Source organism: Lissotriton vulgaris, chromosome 5 (assembly GCF_964263255.1).
Source record: "Lissotriton vulgaris chromosome 5, aLisVul1.2, whole genome shotgun sequence".
Classification (NCBI taxonomy): domain Eukaryota; kingdom Metazoa; phylum Chordata; class Amphibia; order Caudata; family Salamandridae; genus Lissotriton; species Lissotriton vulgaris.
The window spans coordinates 857,690,915-857,708,102 of record NC_141693.1 but is presented as its reverse complement, the minus strand read 5'-3'; the positions used below and the strand labels follow the sequence as shown (position 1 = coordinate 857,708,102).

At 41.2% G+C, this 17,188-nt stretch overlaps 1 protein-coding gene across 1 annotated transcript in view; it reads right to left on the bottom strand.

The window, feature by feature from the left end:
• Positions 1–23: 23 nt before the first annotated feature.
• The window catches only part of RASGEF1A (RasGEF domain family member 1A), an 84,014-nt gene continuing 66,849 nt past the window's right edge, over positions 24–17,188 (bottom strand). The window contains exons 8-13 of the mRNA XM_086922419.1: positions 15,740–15,842; positions 14,737–14,816; positions 9,956–10,147; positions 9,384–9,507; positions 5,865–5,937; positions 24–3,974 (exon numbers count right to left, since the gene is read on the bottom strand). Of these exons, the coding sequence (XP_086778545.1) occupies positions 3,950–3,974; positions 5,865–5,937; positions 9,384–9,507; positions 9,956–10,147; positions 14,737–14,816; positions 15,740–15,842 (597 nt within the window). The 3' untranslated portion in view covers positions 24–3,949. The remainder of the gene's footprint in view (positions 3,975–5,864; positions 5,938–9,383; positions 9,508–9,955; positions 10,148–14,736; positions 14,817–15,739; positions 15,843–17,188) is intronic.

The window sequence follows — 17,188 nt, the reverse complement described above, 5'->3', positions numbered from 1 at the left end:
AAGAAACAATTAGCAGACACGTGTCTTGAACTAATTCAATATTTTATTATGCAAGCACATCCAGTCAAAACACAGAAAAATCTGCTTTATGGTACAGCTAATAGTTAACAGTTCACTGCAGAACAACAAAAGAATGAAGATTTTTAGAATGTGCGAGAAACACAAAGATCGATACTGGAATGCAAACTGCTTTCGCTTCAAGTAACATACAGAGAGTGTGGGTGACTTGCTGCACAGTCCGATAAGAAAGCTTTTAGCAGAACACATTGTAGTGTTCTAAAAGTACATTTCAAATATATAATTTCTACCATTAGAAGCTTTGCTTTTTAAAAAAATAAACAAAAAAAACATGTCAAGTATACACACACAAAGCTGATATACAATCCCTTTTTTGTAGTGTCCCCAGGTGTCCAATATCTAGCTTGAACACTTAGAGATGAAAGTGCAAAAAAACACTGTAATAATACAGTACGCATATTTGTAAGCTCAACGACTCTCTGGTACAGGAACATTTTAGCAGCAGTGTTCGAATCAGAGCCAGCCTGTATTCTGAACTGTTGCCATTGGCAACTGCCTTTCCTTGCCTCATTCTCTTCTATTTACATCAGGGAAGAGCAGCATCTTTGTAATAGCATCCTTTTGTTGCTATGGAAACTGATTACCACCCCCCCCCCCCTTAATCCACAAACCATTTATTTTAATCTATTTTCAGTAAAATAAAAGTAACGCAAAGATTATTCTATTACAAAAGACTTTTGGACATTAACCACTGGTGAAATTATGGAGTGGGATTTTGGGTTTCGTCCTGGGATATATACCGGTCATTCTTGGCTCTCACCAAGGAGGAAGTACGCTTTGGGGAACAATCACATTTCTGCCAATGGAGATCAATTTTTGAAAGGAGTGGTAGATTTAGTAGTAAAGTGATGCCACGTATGTTTATAGGACAATTCCACTCGCCTATGCCCACTCTTTGATTTGGGATGAATGTACTTGTACATTTTTACGGCACCCAACAGAAGACTGTTTGTTGACCAGAAGCCCTTTCTGAATGTACTGGGATATCACGCTTGTTTACAAATGGTTGCAGAAAACCGCTCATGTTTTATTAAATAAATTACACTCTAGTGTCTGGGGTGCACAGTTTCATTGAAGCTTGGTTAGGACTGCTGAACTTTAGCCTTCTGAGCATTTGAGATCTACTTTTGATGCTCTGTAGTACTCATCGTGTTCTGTAAATATGAAAGTTCTTATTCCTAGCTCATGAAGCAGATCAAAGGATACATCTAAAAGCGGATGCATCGTCGAATCCACCATTTTATGCCAGGAAATCCTCAGTATTATGGCGGCACTTGGATTGCAAATGATTACATTGGCAAATCGGGCCTCCCGTGTCCCAGTGTGTGAAATGCAGAGCTGGGATACCCTATGGTCATTTAGGATTGACTGACAGGACGACACCTCTGTCATGCCTGCAGGCTGAGGCACAGCCTGAAATGTTAAAGACAGACTTCGCCTGCAATGTATTTAAAAAATAAAATAAAAGTATATATATTTTAATCAAGGGGCTTACAAGTCAGCATCTCGTTCTAAACCAAATTTAGGAATCTTTGCAAAGAGCAGGAGATCTGCAATAATTTCTCATAGGTTTTAAAAGTGTCTTTCATATGATATCATATGCACTGTATTGTAAAACTAGGGATCAATGTGCTACTTTATCCAGCCTAACGTCTCTCACACGTTTTGGGTGTCCCAAGTTAGAGTAAATTTACATACAGGAATTTACAACTCAAAAAATGGATGAATGTGGAAATGTTTTTGGACGTGACCTCTATTACAAACAATGCTCTAGAATAATAAGTCATCAGCGTGGAGGTGGAGCCTACAGTGATATTTAATAAAAAATGTCCAAGAAAGAACGATGAGTTCAGAGAGTGGCTTTGTCTAATCCATCTTCTGGTCTTCTAGATATACTGTGGTCTTGTTCGTAGAACAGCTTTGGGGTGCCTACATTTCCTGACCAAATAGAAGAATTTCATGTCCTTATATGAGCGATGTCGGCGACATATGCAATACGGGGAGTATATATGTGGTTGGGTCATGTAGATGGATATTATTGCACTTATTGGCAAGGCTCTAAACACCATATGTACTGGCCAGGGTGGCAGAGCACAAAGACTTTTTTTAATCTCTAGGTGCCGTTCAACCTTCAGTCTAGAGTGGTATTCCAGACACCTCCATCCATGCTGAAATGGGGTCAGAAGTGATCTAGAACACCACAATTAACAAGTCAGAGTGCCACATGCCCATGACCATGCAAAGGCCTCCACTCACAAACCTAGGTATAATGAAAATAAATTAATTATCCTCTTTGCTAGAACATGTGGGCTGCTAACACAAAATGTATTCCTAATGTAGTGCGGTTGCTAGGGAAACCATGGCAATATCTTACACACCCTCATCCCAAACAGCACTCCATCTTGAATTCTATACGAGTTGACAACTTTGCACAGTACAGATTTCTCAAAAGAAAAGGCACATCCACAAACACGTCAAAATAATATACAACAGTCATAAAACCCTGTTGATATACACTCTTCACAAGTACTGATAAAAAGGATGCTCGAAGTTCCACAGTAATTTCCCCATGTATGAATCAAAACAAAATATTTCAGAAAGAAATGACTACAGAACAGAACACCTCCACCAACCTCACAATACCCAAATGTGTTTCTTTTGAGAACCCCCAGCATTTACATTCATAAACTTATTTCGGAAGGGCATCATATCTAGAGATGTAGTGAATCCTCTCTGTGATTCACGGAGTAGGATAGAGATGGTAAACTCACCCCCCAACCCCTACACCCTTTTTTAGGGGGAGGTTGTCAGCTTAACACTTAAGGCAGCTTGATGGAGTGACATAGAAATTTTTATTTTGGAGGCAGTCCTCACCCTCTAACAAGTATTTGTGTTCCAGGATGGGAATGAGAGTTGAATAAGGGGTCTCCAACCAGGATCTCGTGACCTACTGCAGTTCTCCAGCTACCTCAGTAGCTCACCTGTGCAGCTTATTAACTTAGAAAGATTTTGCTTGGTTGAATTATTCTGAATACACAATTTTTTTAATTATACAGCACTAATAATATGAATAGCTGTCAATGCGTTTCATTGAACATAAGTAGCTCTCAGTACAGAAAAGGTTGGAGACGCCAGGAATAATTTCAGGGTGAAGAAAAGATGCATGGTAAATTGTAGGGGCTACCAGTTTTACAGAGAACTCCACCCCGGGCAAGCCAAAGAATAAAGCTGGCAATTAAACTGTAGATTTCACTTTACTTTAATATTGGAGACAAATCTGGTTCTCCACGATCATCGTCTCCAATAGACAGGGAAGATCCTCTTGATTCGTATCTGACGTGACATTTCAAAACTGCCCAATTGTTGTGGCTGCTGTTCCCCTAGATGTCCAGGAGGGGCTGATCACATTCTCTCTTTTTATAGATGTGTGTCCTTTTCTCGGAATGGCCGCTCTTAGCTTGGTCTGATCCTCTTAATTCTTCACTTAAATGAACGTTCAACAAAACTGGAGGAGAGTGCAGAAATTGTAGTCCTTTGGCCACAGTCTTCGGCTTTCAGAACAGTAAGTCAAGAGCTTCTCACCCATGATGCCGCTCTTCGGTCATAAAATGGGCCCTGCCCTTTAATTTAACAAAAAAACCAACACAAATTAAGAGTTTCTCTTCTTCATTCTGGTCTTAAGTGCTGAAAATCTGACGCATGAAATATATAACTTTATATATATACACACATCTATAGCATGTTCTTTTCTTCTTCTTCATCATAAAAATGTATTTACAAAACCCTACTCAACCAGTGAGGCTAGGTTCATTTCAAAGTTTATCTTTTAGGAGCAAAAAATATTTCTTCCATGTGCTTTGTCCCATCGAAGTCAGGCCCTGTTCAGAAGGGTCGTCCTGTAAAAAGATAGATAAAATGGAGTAAGATTTGCTGCATAAGTAACATTTCCACAGCATAGTTCTCGACACCCACACAAGATGAGCTTCATTTCTTTTCAAAAATGTAGCTGTAACTTGGTGCCATTCTGTCAATGACCACTAGATGGCACTGCTACAGCAGTTTAGATTTGTATTCTGTTAGCTCAGCCACACAACGGTATACTTCGCAATTATTTCATTTCACAAATCCACATGCATACTTTGGATACTAACTAAACAGATGATTGTGGTCACAAAATTAGAGTTCTGAAGGTGGTTTTTATCGAGCACCATCCACCGAAACGCCACGTTGACAACGACATGTTTCTCTAGATTATCTATGAATTTGGGTGGTCGTTTGCCAGATTAGAATATGTATCTGTTATGTGATTATTTTGATTTAATGTATTGATGTATGAATTGTATTTGTTAGATACCATTAATTGATGGACAATATCAGAAGAGAAAGGGCCCCGTTTTAAACTGAAATAACATTGTTTTAAAGATTTTTCATATTTTCATAATAGCACTTTCATACCACTATTTACCACTATTATAGAAATAAAGTGAATCACCACATATAATTGGGTTCAGTATTTTTGGTTGTGTATGGGTGATGTGTGAATAGGAGAGCGTTCAGCGTGTGAGGAAATTAAGTGTCACGTGGGGGACACCATTTTGACTTTTTGCACTTGACCCTGTCCCCAACGTTTGTAAGGGTACCGCTCACATTTTGTGTAAGAAGTGGGCTGACTCAATGCATCATGCTCTATGCTGTAGTGGGTGAAAGAAAAATGTAAATGCCACAAACTACTGGGTGAAGGCAGCTAGCTGAAAGCCCCTGTAAAGTTAAGTAAATATTAAAGACATATTACTTTATTAAAATGGAAAGATCTAGACTTATCGCTAGATCTGAAAACAAACACCCTTGTCTGTACATTTGTGTGGTACATGGAAACTGTTCACCACCTTTCTGGCAATACACTTCTGTACAGGAGTAGAACATTCATAGACTTGTCATCACATGCAGGTTTTAAATCGGGAACATATTTTGTAATGGAATGTACAAATGGACTTCAAGTCCACAAACAGGGCAGTATGTGTTGGAAAAGGATATACCGAATAGGTTAACTGCAAGCAGCCCAGAAATGGCTTGAGAAGGTTTACCATTAATCCCTGGTCACATCTAAAAAGTCCTTCATTGAACCCCAAATACTACTTTTTGTTTATAACTATAACTCTGCAGAGTCCCATATACTGCACTAAAGGCCATATATTTGTTTCAGTGGTGTAATGAAAGCATAAATGCTACTTTTTCTCTTCGTTATTTTTAGGGTGTAATGGTTCATCAGTAAACATTAATGTCTGCTCGAGAGGAACTACCATTACAACGCAGGCATTACAACGCAGCCATTACAACGCAAGCCATTACAACGCAAGCCATTACAACGCAAGCCATTACAACGCAAGCCATTACAACGCAAGCCATTACAACGAATCCATGAAAATGCAGGTACCATTACAAAGCATGCCATTTCAACAAAAAGGTGAAGTTTGCCCCCCCAAAAATATTCAATATCTATACAGTTGAAAAATGGCCCCTTGTGAGGGAGAATACCAGTCGGTTATACATTTTAAAAGTTCAATATTTTTCACACACACACACACACGAATAAAAGGTTCATTTGTTATAAACAGACCACTAAACACAAGCGGAGGCAACAATGACATGGTACCACCACAATCAATCAACATTTTTTTGTTCAGAGCAAATGTCAGTATCTAAGATAGGTCTTAAGGCAAAAAGCAAGAGGTCAAACTAAAGTTTTGCATGCAAATAGTTTCATGACTCAGACAAGAAGATTATACCTGAGCGTCTTCCAGCTGTCCTTCTCCATGTGATTCTCAGGGCCTTCGCTCTCAAAGGAAGCCAGGTACAGAGCTATGGAAGAAGAGAAAGGACATTAGAACTGTAGGGCCCTAAATTGTTTCACTAAGCCCATTTTTCATTTGCTCCTTAGTTTCCTCATTTCCATGATAAAAGAACAATACTGCCACCATGAAACCCCCGCTACCCACCAATGTGCGCAAAATGTAACAGACAATAGGGAATTATAAAAGAATGTTAATGAGGAAAAGGGAAAGAAAGAGGCAGCAAAACCTTGTTCTGTGAAGTGCTGATGTCAACCCAAGAAGATCAATGTGCAAACAGTAAGAAAGCCATCCCAAAGCTTTCTCTATTCTGCAATATTCCTTTTTTTAAACGGGGACATTGCAATAACCAACCTTCTTAGACCGATTTTTTTTATTTTACAGAATCGTACTAGTCAAAGGGTAGGAACATTTTTTCTTTTTTGTGTGAACATTTTTAAATGTCTGGGGGATAATATGCCTCAGTGAAGTTCCAAGACTAGATTGGACAGTCCTGTACTGTACTACTCACAATTCTAAGTTCTACCTTAAAGCGAATGAACTATGTCAAGATACAAAATGGGGTGAAAAGAATCCCCCTCTAGAAGTTGCTCTTCAAAAAGATACAACTGGGAAGATGGAAAGGGCAATCCAAGCGGCTCAGGGTATGATTAGCCACACACCTGACACGTTCTCCGAAGGATTGGCTCACTTTTAGTGCCTCTTTGAAAATAAAAATAGGTGTAGACATTTGTTGAATTGTGTGGCAAATTAAAAACATCTGCACTCTGTTCCCTGGTTTCTCTCAGTATCACACAGTATTCCAGCACAAACAGGAATTTCAAGAGTGTGTGCAGTGCAAGGAAGCACTGTATTCGTATTTCACAGATGATTGCCCCGCAGTTTGTAAAAAGGGAAACATTTTTGCAACCCATGCCAGCCACAAGTGCCTCTAGCAATACATGTTTGCAGCATGTGTTACTACAGATCATATGCTTTGCATACTTCTGCCATCTAGTGTTCAAATCAGATATTGCAAGTTTTTTTTAATTTAAGTAGAGGTTATGGTTTCAAGGTGATTTGTGACCCCTCCCCGAAACCTACAATGCACCAGGACATAGACTCCTTCTTAGATTTTTTTTTTCTCTCTACCATTAGGTTTAGACTTCTTTTTCAAAGCTCCAAGAATGTCTTCACCCAACACTAGATTGGAGGAGGCGCAAAGCATGTGAATCTACAGCTCTATAAGCTGCAAACCAGTAGTTGTGGCTTTAAAAGGAGATTGGTTTATTAATATTTGGCACATAGACCATGGGTTCTGTGTTGTACAGTGTTCGCTTGCAGCTCCGCCAATCTCTTAGCTAGTGAAATGAGAAGATGCACTGAAGCTGGTCATTAACATTACTTTTTCAAATATTATTTTTTATACAGCTGGAATGAATTTAAGTCCAGTGGCCCGACTGAAAAAGACGTGGTCTAAAGTGAAAACTGCCAAATTCGATGTATTGGAGGTACGTGCAATTACGTGTACATTTTTATTCTAAGTTTTTGGGGGAAAGTGGCCAAAGAGTTATCTAATCTTAACTGGACTTTATGCAAATCCAGACAAAGTGCTTTTTTCAAAACCACACCGAGGGTTCATGTAGAGCAGGTTAAGATTAGCAAGGCAACAAAGGGAGCAAACTTCCAGATAAACACTCTGAGGAAACTTAAACCCTTCTTCCCAGCCAAAGACTTCCAAACCGAAGTACAAGCACTAGTCATCCCTCGAATTGAATACGGCAGCATCGCCCTCTGTGGACTCCCCCTAACTACAACCGCACCCCTAAGAGCTTCTCTAAACGCTGCAGCGAGACTCATCACTGGGTCAAAAAAACACTCCCATATTACCCCCGACTTGAAATCCCTGAACTGGCTGCCATTTGAAGCTAGAATACATCTGAAAATCGCCTGCATGACACAAGGCGGTACATCTAAACTCACCCAGATGCCTCGCTCAGACACTGACAATCTCTGGAGGAGCTAGAAACACCAGAGGCACAAACAATCTTCTGTTGAAACCTCGAAGATTCCAGAAGGAAAAAACATATAAGCGCTCCTTCTCGGGAATGGCGCCTAGGATCTGGAACTCTCTCCCGCCCGAAACCAGGCTTATCTCTTCCACCACACTCTTTAAAAATGAAGTAAAAGCTATCCTCATGGCTAAATACACGTGAACTACTATCTTGATCACTGTTAGTACTCTGCACCGATCTATACTACATGTTTGACCCTTTTGATTATTTGTATTAACTGTCCTATTACTCACATGTTTGGCTTTGTAGCCACCTATTTGTACTACTTTGTACTCATGTTGGGCTTAGTTGCCACCTACTTGTACTAATTGACCTATTGATTTATCTGTTTAACCATGCCCATGTACTTCTCTTTGTAAAGCGCTCTGATATCTGCAAGGATCTTGTCCGCGCTATATAAAACTTTCAAAATAAAGGGGTTCAAACACTTTGGTGAATTACCCCAAACTCATTCAGGAAGATCTTGTCGGGACAATCTAAATTTCTTGGTTTTTGCCTACATCTAAATAAAGGAAATGTGCATGTTAATGTATCACAGATACTTCTGAAACGGCTTCAGATATAGATCCCTTTAATACTCATTTTCAACAAGGTGACTTCTTCACATCGCAAACCTTTTACAGACTTTAGCGCTCAGCTAGGATATCTTAGTAAGTATTAAAAATCTGGCCTATTGATGCACTTTGAGAAAAAACGAACACGCGTTTTAAAAAACATTTGGTTACTTTTAAACGCTCCCAGACACTAGCTAGCGGATTAATGCACAACACGTGAATCCAGAAGAGATTTCAAACTGAAGAATGAGGTTTGGTGCTAAGACGTCTTGTTTGTGTATTTAATAGGAGTGAACTGGACCCAGCTAAACTCATCTTTATCAACGTGCATGCTATTGCCCAGTGGTCACCAGACCATTTACACCATAACAAATTAGCTTTTCACACCAGGCTATGCACCATCTAGGTGAAACACTAGTCGTTTCTTGTATCTAAAGAAATATGAGCTCAGAGGTACTGTGGCCTCTTCTCGAGTACATTGTTCCACTGGCCAACACAGACTCCTTTGCATGCTACATATTTCACATCTGTTGGACGACAAAATGTGTCCCCAAAAAATATATTCGTTTACAAAGGATTACATATGGCATAAAAAAAAAAGTATGCTGGTATAGTAAAATTGGTTTTAATTTCCTTTAAAACACTTTGTGGGGAAGAGGAGAATAAATGCTTATAACTGGAGTGGTCTTGTATAGGACAGTTAGGTAAAGGAAGTTAATATTTTATTTGAACTAGGACCAATTTCACAAATCAGACATTCAGCACTCCTCTGCCTTTATGGCTCTGACCCCTGCCCAAGAGCAACCAAGCAACAATGTGTTTCACATGAACGCTGCAGCTGTGACTACCTTCTTCGGAGTATATGGGCGCCGACAGCAGGTATGCCTGGATCTTCTTGTCTTTCTCGAATGGACACTCCACCTGCTTCCAGTTCAAGAAATCATGGATCTGTCTGGAAATTTCCCAAAATTTCTGTCGGTATGAGGGAACAAATGATATGATGTCATTAAAGTGTAGTAACAGAGCTAGTTCACCATTCTCAGAGCTTCCAATTCTAATGATTGGATTAAAAAGTCCTATACAAAACAATTTGACTAAGCGGATAAGGACGCAAACTAGAATGCCAGACGGAATGTTTTCTGTAAGCATGACGTTAACCCGCTGCCTTCCTAGCCATTTTTGGGGTATTCCTTAGGAAGGAGATATTGTTTTATATATGTGGTCTGAAACCTCATAAAGATGGCTTGTCTCGGCCATCTGGATGGAGACATGTCATCCTCATCAAGGCATGAAAGCAAGGGCACTCATGAGCCTGCCTCACTCCACCATGATCACTGCTTGTGATGAGCTCATGTAAATTTTACATCACGGGAACACATACGACAAGAGCAACAAAAGGCTGTGTTATCATTGGTCTCACCTTGAAGTTGATGTGCTCGCTGGGCAGGCGGTTGGAGTGAACTTTATGGAGGAAAAATATGTCCTTAATAAACAGGTTAAAGACAGGAATGACAATTTTCTCCCGACTGCTGTTCGCAGATTGCGATCGCTGAGCTGCCCCCTGCAGGGCGGTGCGGTAATTGCAGAAGTTGCTGGAGGGGTCCATGTGATGCTATTTGGAAAGCAAGAAACAGATTTTCAGTGAGACAAAGAGGGCATCACCAGGATTATTTATTTGTTTTATTTTTAGGACATGAAGCTTGCACCCCATTCAAGGCCAGCCTAATAAGCCAATTAAATAGTTTGGTAGGTTGAACACCTGTTGCAAAGACTAATATTGAACTTGTGGGCCACATATTTAAAAGCCATTGGGGTAGAAACAGCCTTTCATACTCCCATGGGCGCCAAAATGAATACCTTTGAATTGGGCAATAGAATTTACTAGCCAAGCACCAAAAGAGAGTTTACTTTGTGGCATGTGTTATGCAAAAGACCAAGTTGTTAACACTATTGTTATAAATGTATCTGGCAGAGAGCCACTAGCGTTAGTAACTGAGTTCAAACCCAGTAACTCACTGCTGCAACGGAGCAACATTTGTTAACAAAAGCAACTACCCACTGTTGTTACATCATAACTGAATTCCAGGCTGCTCTGTCTGGTCCCTTTGAGTGCTGGTCAAAGCTTCACTGGTAGGAAGCACAGCTTCAGGAGAGGGCACAGCGAGTCGTGGGCAGCTGTGGCCCTTCCATATGGCCTGAGGGGTCATGCCCACTCCTTTTTCCAGTGAAGAAAATTGTCCGTTAGGCTGAGTGAAGGTCAGCCTGATAGACACTCTTCTTGTTCAGGCCAGGCAGCCAGGAGATAGACATCCGCTAAATACGCAGGCCCCTGGCTGAGACTAACTTTGCCAGGCTGAGGATTTCACAGCCATGTGGCCATGACCTCCTCAGCCTGGCAAAAGTGCCTCGAGGCCCTGCTGCTCCTGACAGGGGGGGGGCGCCACCGATTTGCCTTGGATCTGAGCGATTCAGTGGTAAGCCATGAACTGCCTAAGACAGAGTGCAATCAGTGACACCTCATCACAGAGTAGGGTGGGGGTCAGCAACTCTCACTGGCCCCAGCCCACTAGTGATGAGTGACTGCTGCATAGGGTCAACCAATTAAGGAATGCAGCAGTCCCAAACCTTCTGGGACCGCCGAGGCTTTCCTCTCCCGGAGCTGCAAGTAAGGTAAGTTTTATGTTTTTTTTAATGTTTGGTGCATGCATGTATGTATGTATAAATTTGTTTTTTAGTGTCGTGCATGAGTGTATATTTGGCCGTTTGTGAATGAATGTGTGTGAATGTATGTGTGTGTGTGTGGGCCACCGGCTCCGATCCCTGTCAAAATTACTGGCCGTCATTGGTCATGGGGAGGGGTGGCAGGCGGCCGGATGGAATATATATAAAAATTAAAACACAGGATCGTGTTTCCATAGGAAATACATTTAAAAACACACACACATGCAAGCACGACACACCACAGAGGCCATGTAATGTATTTATGCCTCTCTCATTACGCCTCTGCCCCTGCGTAGTAGTGGAGTGCAGGGGCAGATGATTTTGGGGGACACACAGAACATACAATTATAGAATGGGTAAAAAGGGAACTACAGGGATGTTTTTTTACCTTGGGGTTCCGATAGACAGACATCATAAACAACTTGAGCTTTACTCTCGCCCTTTTGATAGCACTCAGAACCCCTCGGCCAAAAACATACCTGTAATTCACAGTTACTCATCCAGAGTTCTACGAATGTGTGCACTTTGCCATTAGATCTTAGATTTTTTCTATCAATATATTTGTGTGCTCTAACAACCTTTTTTTCTTACTTTGTGACACATTTCCGAGAACATCGGATTTTTTTTCAAAACCATTAAGCTAGCATGACTGTGTTGGGCTATACAGAACAATATATTTTATATCCTGTCAGGTACTAAGGGTAAGAGCGAGAAATTTACAGAAAGACATTATCTTAAATTTCCAACGTTGGTAAAAAGGTACCCGAGCGTCTATTTTGACAAGACCTGGTGGTGGTAAGATGGTTTTACAGAGCTCATTTCAAGGACTCAAGATAACGCGAGTGTAAGTGTTTCAGGGTTTCTAGTTTGAAACGTTGCACGACTTTTCCTAAACCGCCCACTGCTATTTTCTACTCTATTCAGCCAAAGGACGTTTTGAATGTTGAATTTTAAATACAAATCATATAATTCTGTGTCGCCTCTTTTGTCTAATAGGACTTTAATTCATCCAACAAGAAGACTGACCATTTGTAATAGGGTGCAGTACCGAGCTTCCAGCGCAAGATGGAGCAATTTGCAAATGGTTGTCACACTGACAAGCCAAAACACAAGCCAAAACACCTGCTGCTCTTGAAAAAAATAGGATTTGCGTATAGCAGCTGTCACCTGGATGTGAACGTGGTCGTGCAGGCTGCATGGTTTCTTCCGGACTGTTTGAAATAAATTGATAAAAAGCTCCATTCAACAGTGGTTTCAAATTCTACGTCTTCCCTCGTGCAGACCAGACTGCTTGCTGCCTTGCACCCAGGAGCTCAACTGTTTAAGTCACCAGCTGTGAGGAGCTTGTAATGCTGGAATTAGAACAACTTCCCTCAGCCTTTCATCCTCCCAAAGACAGGAGTGTGCATCGTGCCCAGGAAGCTCTGAATGCTTGCGTTGTGTCTGCAAGTGTTCCTGCTAATTGAACTGAGGCACGAGGGACTTTGTGCATCATGTCATGGTAACCTATGCAAGGAACAACTGGTGCTGGAACAATTTTCAGAGGCAGGTGCTGCCATTGATGTTAGATTACTGAAGTCACAAGGATTGTGAAAAATGCAAGCATCACACAAAGAACAAAAGTCGCAAATCTGCCACGCCCATTCAGCAGGAGAGTGGTATGGGTGTGGTATGTAGCCATTGGTGCATTTCGGAGCACTGGCGCGGTAGCACTCTGTCATTTACAGACAGCAACTTTTCCTCTGAAATGGCCACTAAATTTACAGATAAAACTATATAGCGCAAATGAGAGTGGGTGGAACTCAGGCTTCAGAGAATGTTTTATCATTTGCACATCTCCAAATACGGTGCCTTGATTTGTTGTTGCCATAATATTGCAGAATTGCCCTCAAAATCATGCTTCATTTGTACTTCCAAATTGATTCAATATTTTGTAATCGCTATTGTTCATTTACAGGGATTTAAATGCTGTTGTGTGTTAGAAAAAAGTCGAATCTAACTACTTGTAACCCCGGCCTGAATGTCACCTAGGTCGATTGTAAATATTTGCAGTCAGAGAAAGAAAAGTAAACACTAGTTTCGCTAGTAATAGAATCAGAAGACTTTGCCGGACATTTGAACTTTTCCTTTGAACCCTCAGCCACTAGGACGAAATAGGCAAAGTTTAAAGGCCTCTTTAGGGCTCAATCACCTTCTGAACTCTATCATGGTTATTCTGGGGATGCATCAGCACCCCGCCTTCCAGTGCCTATGCATGGAACATGAAGGAATAATGTAGTCTATGATCAAGGAACTTGGAGGTGAGACCTCTGATACTGCAACTTCTTTTCCTCCTCACAAATGAAAGAAATTCAACCCCAAGCACTTCTGTTTTTAGCAGCACTAGCATTACAACTCAGGATTAGTGTGAAGTAATAACTCTACGGACAGCACTGGTGCAGAACAGTGCTTCCCAAACTTTTAGAACCAGAAGCCAAACTCGAACACACTTTGCTTTAATGGGAATGAGAATGGTGATTTTTTTATGCAACTAAAGCATCGTGTGGTAGCACACTGTCATTTACAGACATCACATTTTCCAATGAAATGGGCACTAAAATTGCACTGGCATATAAGGCTACTGATAAAACTACATGGCACACATAAGGTGCAGGTTTCACTGAATATCCGTCGTTGGTGCATCATCAGGGTGTTTTAATCATACTAACATCATAGTTTCCAGAACACTTCAGCATTACACAAAAAGTGCTTCTTTTTTGCTTTCCTAACTGCTGAATATATGAAGAATGGGTATAAGCTAATGATATACTACCTCAGTCTCTGGAAAAGCTAATCTTACCCAACATTCAAGTTTAACACCATAGTAGCGTAGAAGGTTTTGCAGCAAACATTACCTCGCTGAGCGACATCACCAGTATTCTGTTACCTATCTGCTGCCATGAACTATATTATAATAAAGCTTTTATCGTGGTGGATTGAAAATTGATTTAATCAGTGTTTTGCTGTCATGGACTTTTTAATACTTTTGTTGTATATGACAGGATACATTTCCCTATGTTCAATGCTGTGAATTTACAAGGAAGCAAACATCTCGGTTTGAGATGTGAACACCTGAAGAGCCATTTTATGTTGTCAAATCCCTCTTTAAACGTCGCTGTTTCAACCTCATATACTGAAAGTGCAGGAAGCAGCGGTGCAAAGCAGTGGGTTTCAATGAGAGGAAGATGGCTACACCAAATCGCCTTTTAAGCCGTTTGCACTTGAGTGTAAGAGAGAGCACACATGCAGTCAGGTGAAGAGAGGTTTTTGGTCTAGCCCAGTTAGACATAAGAATCTTAACCTGCTCTACATGAACCCTCGGTGTGGTTTTGAAAAAAGCACTTTGTCTGGATTTGCATAAAGTCCAGTTAAGATTTGAGAACTCTTTGGCCACTTCCCCCCAAAAACTTAGAATAAAAATGTACACATAATTGCACGTACCTCCAATACATCGAATTTGGCAGTTTTCACTTTAGACCACGTCTTTTTCAGTCGGGCCACTGGACTTAAATTCATTCCAGCTGTATAAAAAATAATATTTGAAAAAGTAATGTTAATGACCAGCTTCAGTGCATGTTCTCATTTCAATAGCCACAAAATTGGCGGAGCTGCAAGCGAACACTGTAAAACACAGAACCCATGGTCTATGTGCCAAATATTAATAAACCAATCTCCTTTTAAAGCCACAACTACTGGTTTGCAGCTTGTAGAGCTGTAGGTTCACATGCTTTGCGCCTCCTCCAATCTAGTGTTGGGTGAAGACATTCTTGGAGCTTTGAATAATAAGTTTAAACCTAATGGCAGAGAGAAAAAAAAATCTAAGGGGGAGTCTATGTCCTGGTGCATTGTAGGTTTCAGGGAGGGGGTCACAAATCACCTTAAAACCGTAACCTCTACTTAAATTTAAAAAAAACTTGCAATATCTGATTTGAACACTAGATGGCAGAAGTATGCAAAGTATATGATCTGTAGTAACACATGCTGCAAACATGTATTGATAGAGGCACTTGTGGCTGGCATGGGTTGCAAAAATGTTTCCCTTTTTACAAACTGCGGGGCAATCATCTGTGAAATAAGAACACACAGCCTCCTTGCACTGCACCCACTCTTGAAATTCCGGTTTGTGCTGGAATACTGTGTGATACTGAGATAAACCAGGGACCAGAGTGCAGATGTTTTAATTTGCCACACAATTCACAAATGTCTACACCTAATTTTATTTTCAAAGAGGCACTTGTTCACCGACTGCGAGGCATGCCACATAATAGTTTAAATTTGGTTATTTAAGAAGAAAAAGTCTCTCGTCTGGTGGGTCTGACATGCTGTAAAACGAATGTAGCCCTTATGAAAAGTGAGCCAATCCTTCGGAGAACGTGTCAGGTGTGTGGCTAATCATACCCTGAACCGCTTGGATTGGCTGGAAATGCATCATGTGTGTACTTACAGATAATAGCCATCATGGAGTTGAAGTTGCCGATGTTGAAGCATTCGCGAGCCACGTCGATGAAGAACTCCACGATCCGCGTTCGTTGCTTCTTTTTCACCGCCTGCAGGCCGGAAAGAAGGGATACTTTAGACAAACTCTTCCACACAACCTGGCTTGGTCCATTGGTTGAACCGTGAGGAGATAGGGGGAGGCTCACTACAGATTAGGACAGTAAAAAGGAAAAAAAACAGGAGCTTGCTGGGGAAGTGGTCTGCATGCTTTATTCCACAACCTTACTTCAAGGTTCGCCCATAATGAGACTCCTCATCTTAGCCCAATCAATAGACCCCTTTGACAAACCTATCTAAATGACAGACAAAGCTGCCTTCAGTACCGGTTGGATAATGTTCTGTAGTAAGCTTTTGTTTATTTCGACACTTTGCTATGAGGTCCGCTCAGTGGATTGCGTTCAGTGTTCTTCTTTTGTCTGTCCCTTGTTTGTCTGTTAATCTAAAAGTAAAGGCTAGAAGCTGAGCTAGTTCCCACCAATGCTCCTGTGCTGTGTGGAAGGTTAGAAGGTTGTTCTTTCCCCAATTATATTTATGTCTATGTAACTCAGGAATACATCTAGTAAGGGGCCCAATATGAGCATTATAAAATTTTGGTCCAGCATTGCCCCCTCCCCCCACTCCCCCTGAAAGTCCTGATGCAGCAGGCATGAGTAACTCTGGGGTAAGGAATTTCTGCACATTGCAAGCTTTTTGGGAATGACATATGGAAATCAGTGTTTCTGCACAGGTTGATATATATATCTGGTATTTCACCCACACGCTGCCTGTTTTCAGCAGGTGAAATATACTGATCTTGTGCGTTCCTACAGGACTAGTAATCCTGATGGGGTCAGTAACTTGAGTTACTAGTCTAATCCGGATTACCTCAGTGTTTAGTGAGTGCATACAGCAATCCTCCAACTGTCTTACTTTCTTGCAAACTACTGAATGAAAAGTATCATTCGCTGCAATGAGACAGCACTCTCTGCCCCATATTACCCCCTCCCTGGTCACAAAGAGACAGTATTTGCTATATACATTTCTAAGCATACAGCACAAGCCTGGATCTTAATAGTGCTAAAACTGAAAGAAATGGGAGGATGCTCTTAACCCCGGCAAAAATTCCGCCGCAGGCGTTCTATTAGTTGGGCGGAGCTGCTTCGGCCAATGGACTTGCGCAACACTACAGCGGTACTGCTTGCGACGGCCGTTGGCTGACACGCGCAGCGAAGGGGATAACCAAAGGCAGCAGTGCAAGAAAAAGTGATGTGCTCTTATTGTAAGATATAAGGTTAAGCAGGAAAAGGCATGCTCTGCCAGGGATGTAGCCATTTAGAGAGGAGAGGACCAGGGAATGCAACCCGAGCGTAACCCATCCATTCATACATCTAATTTTGCCAACATCACAGGCTGGCTT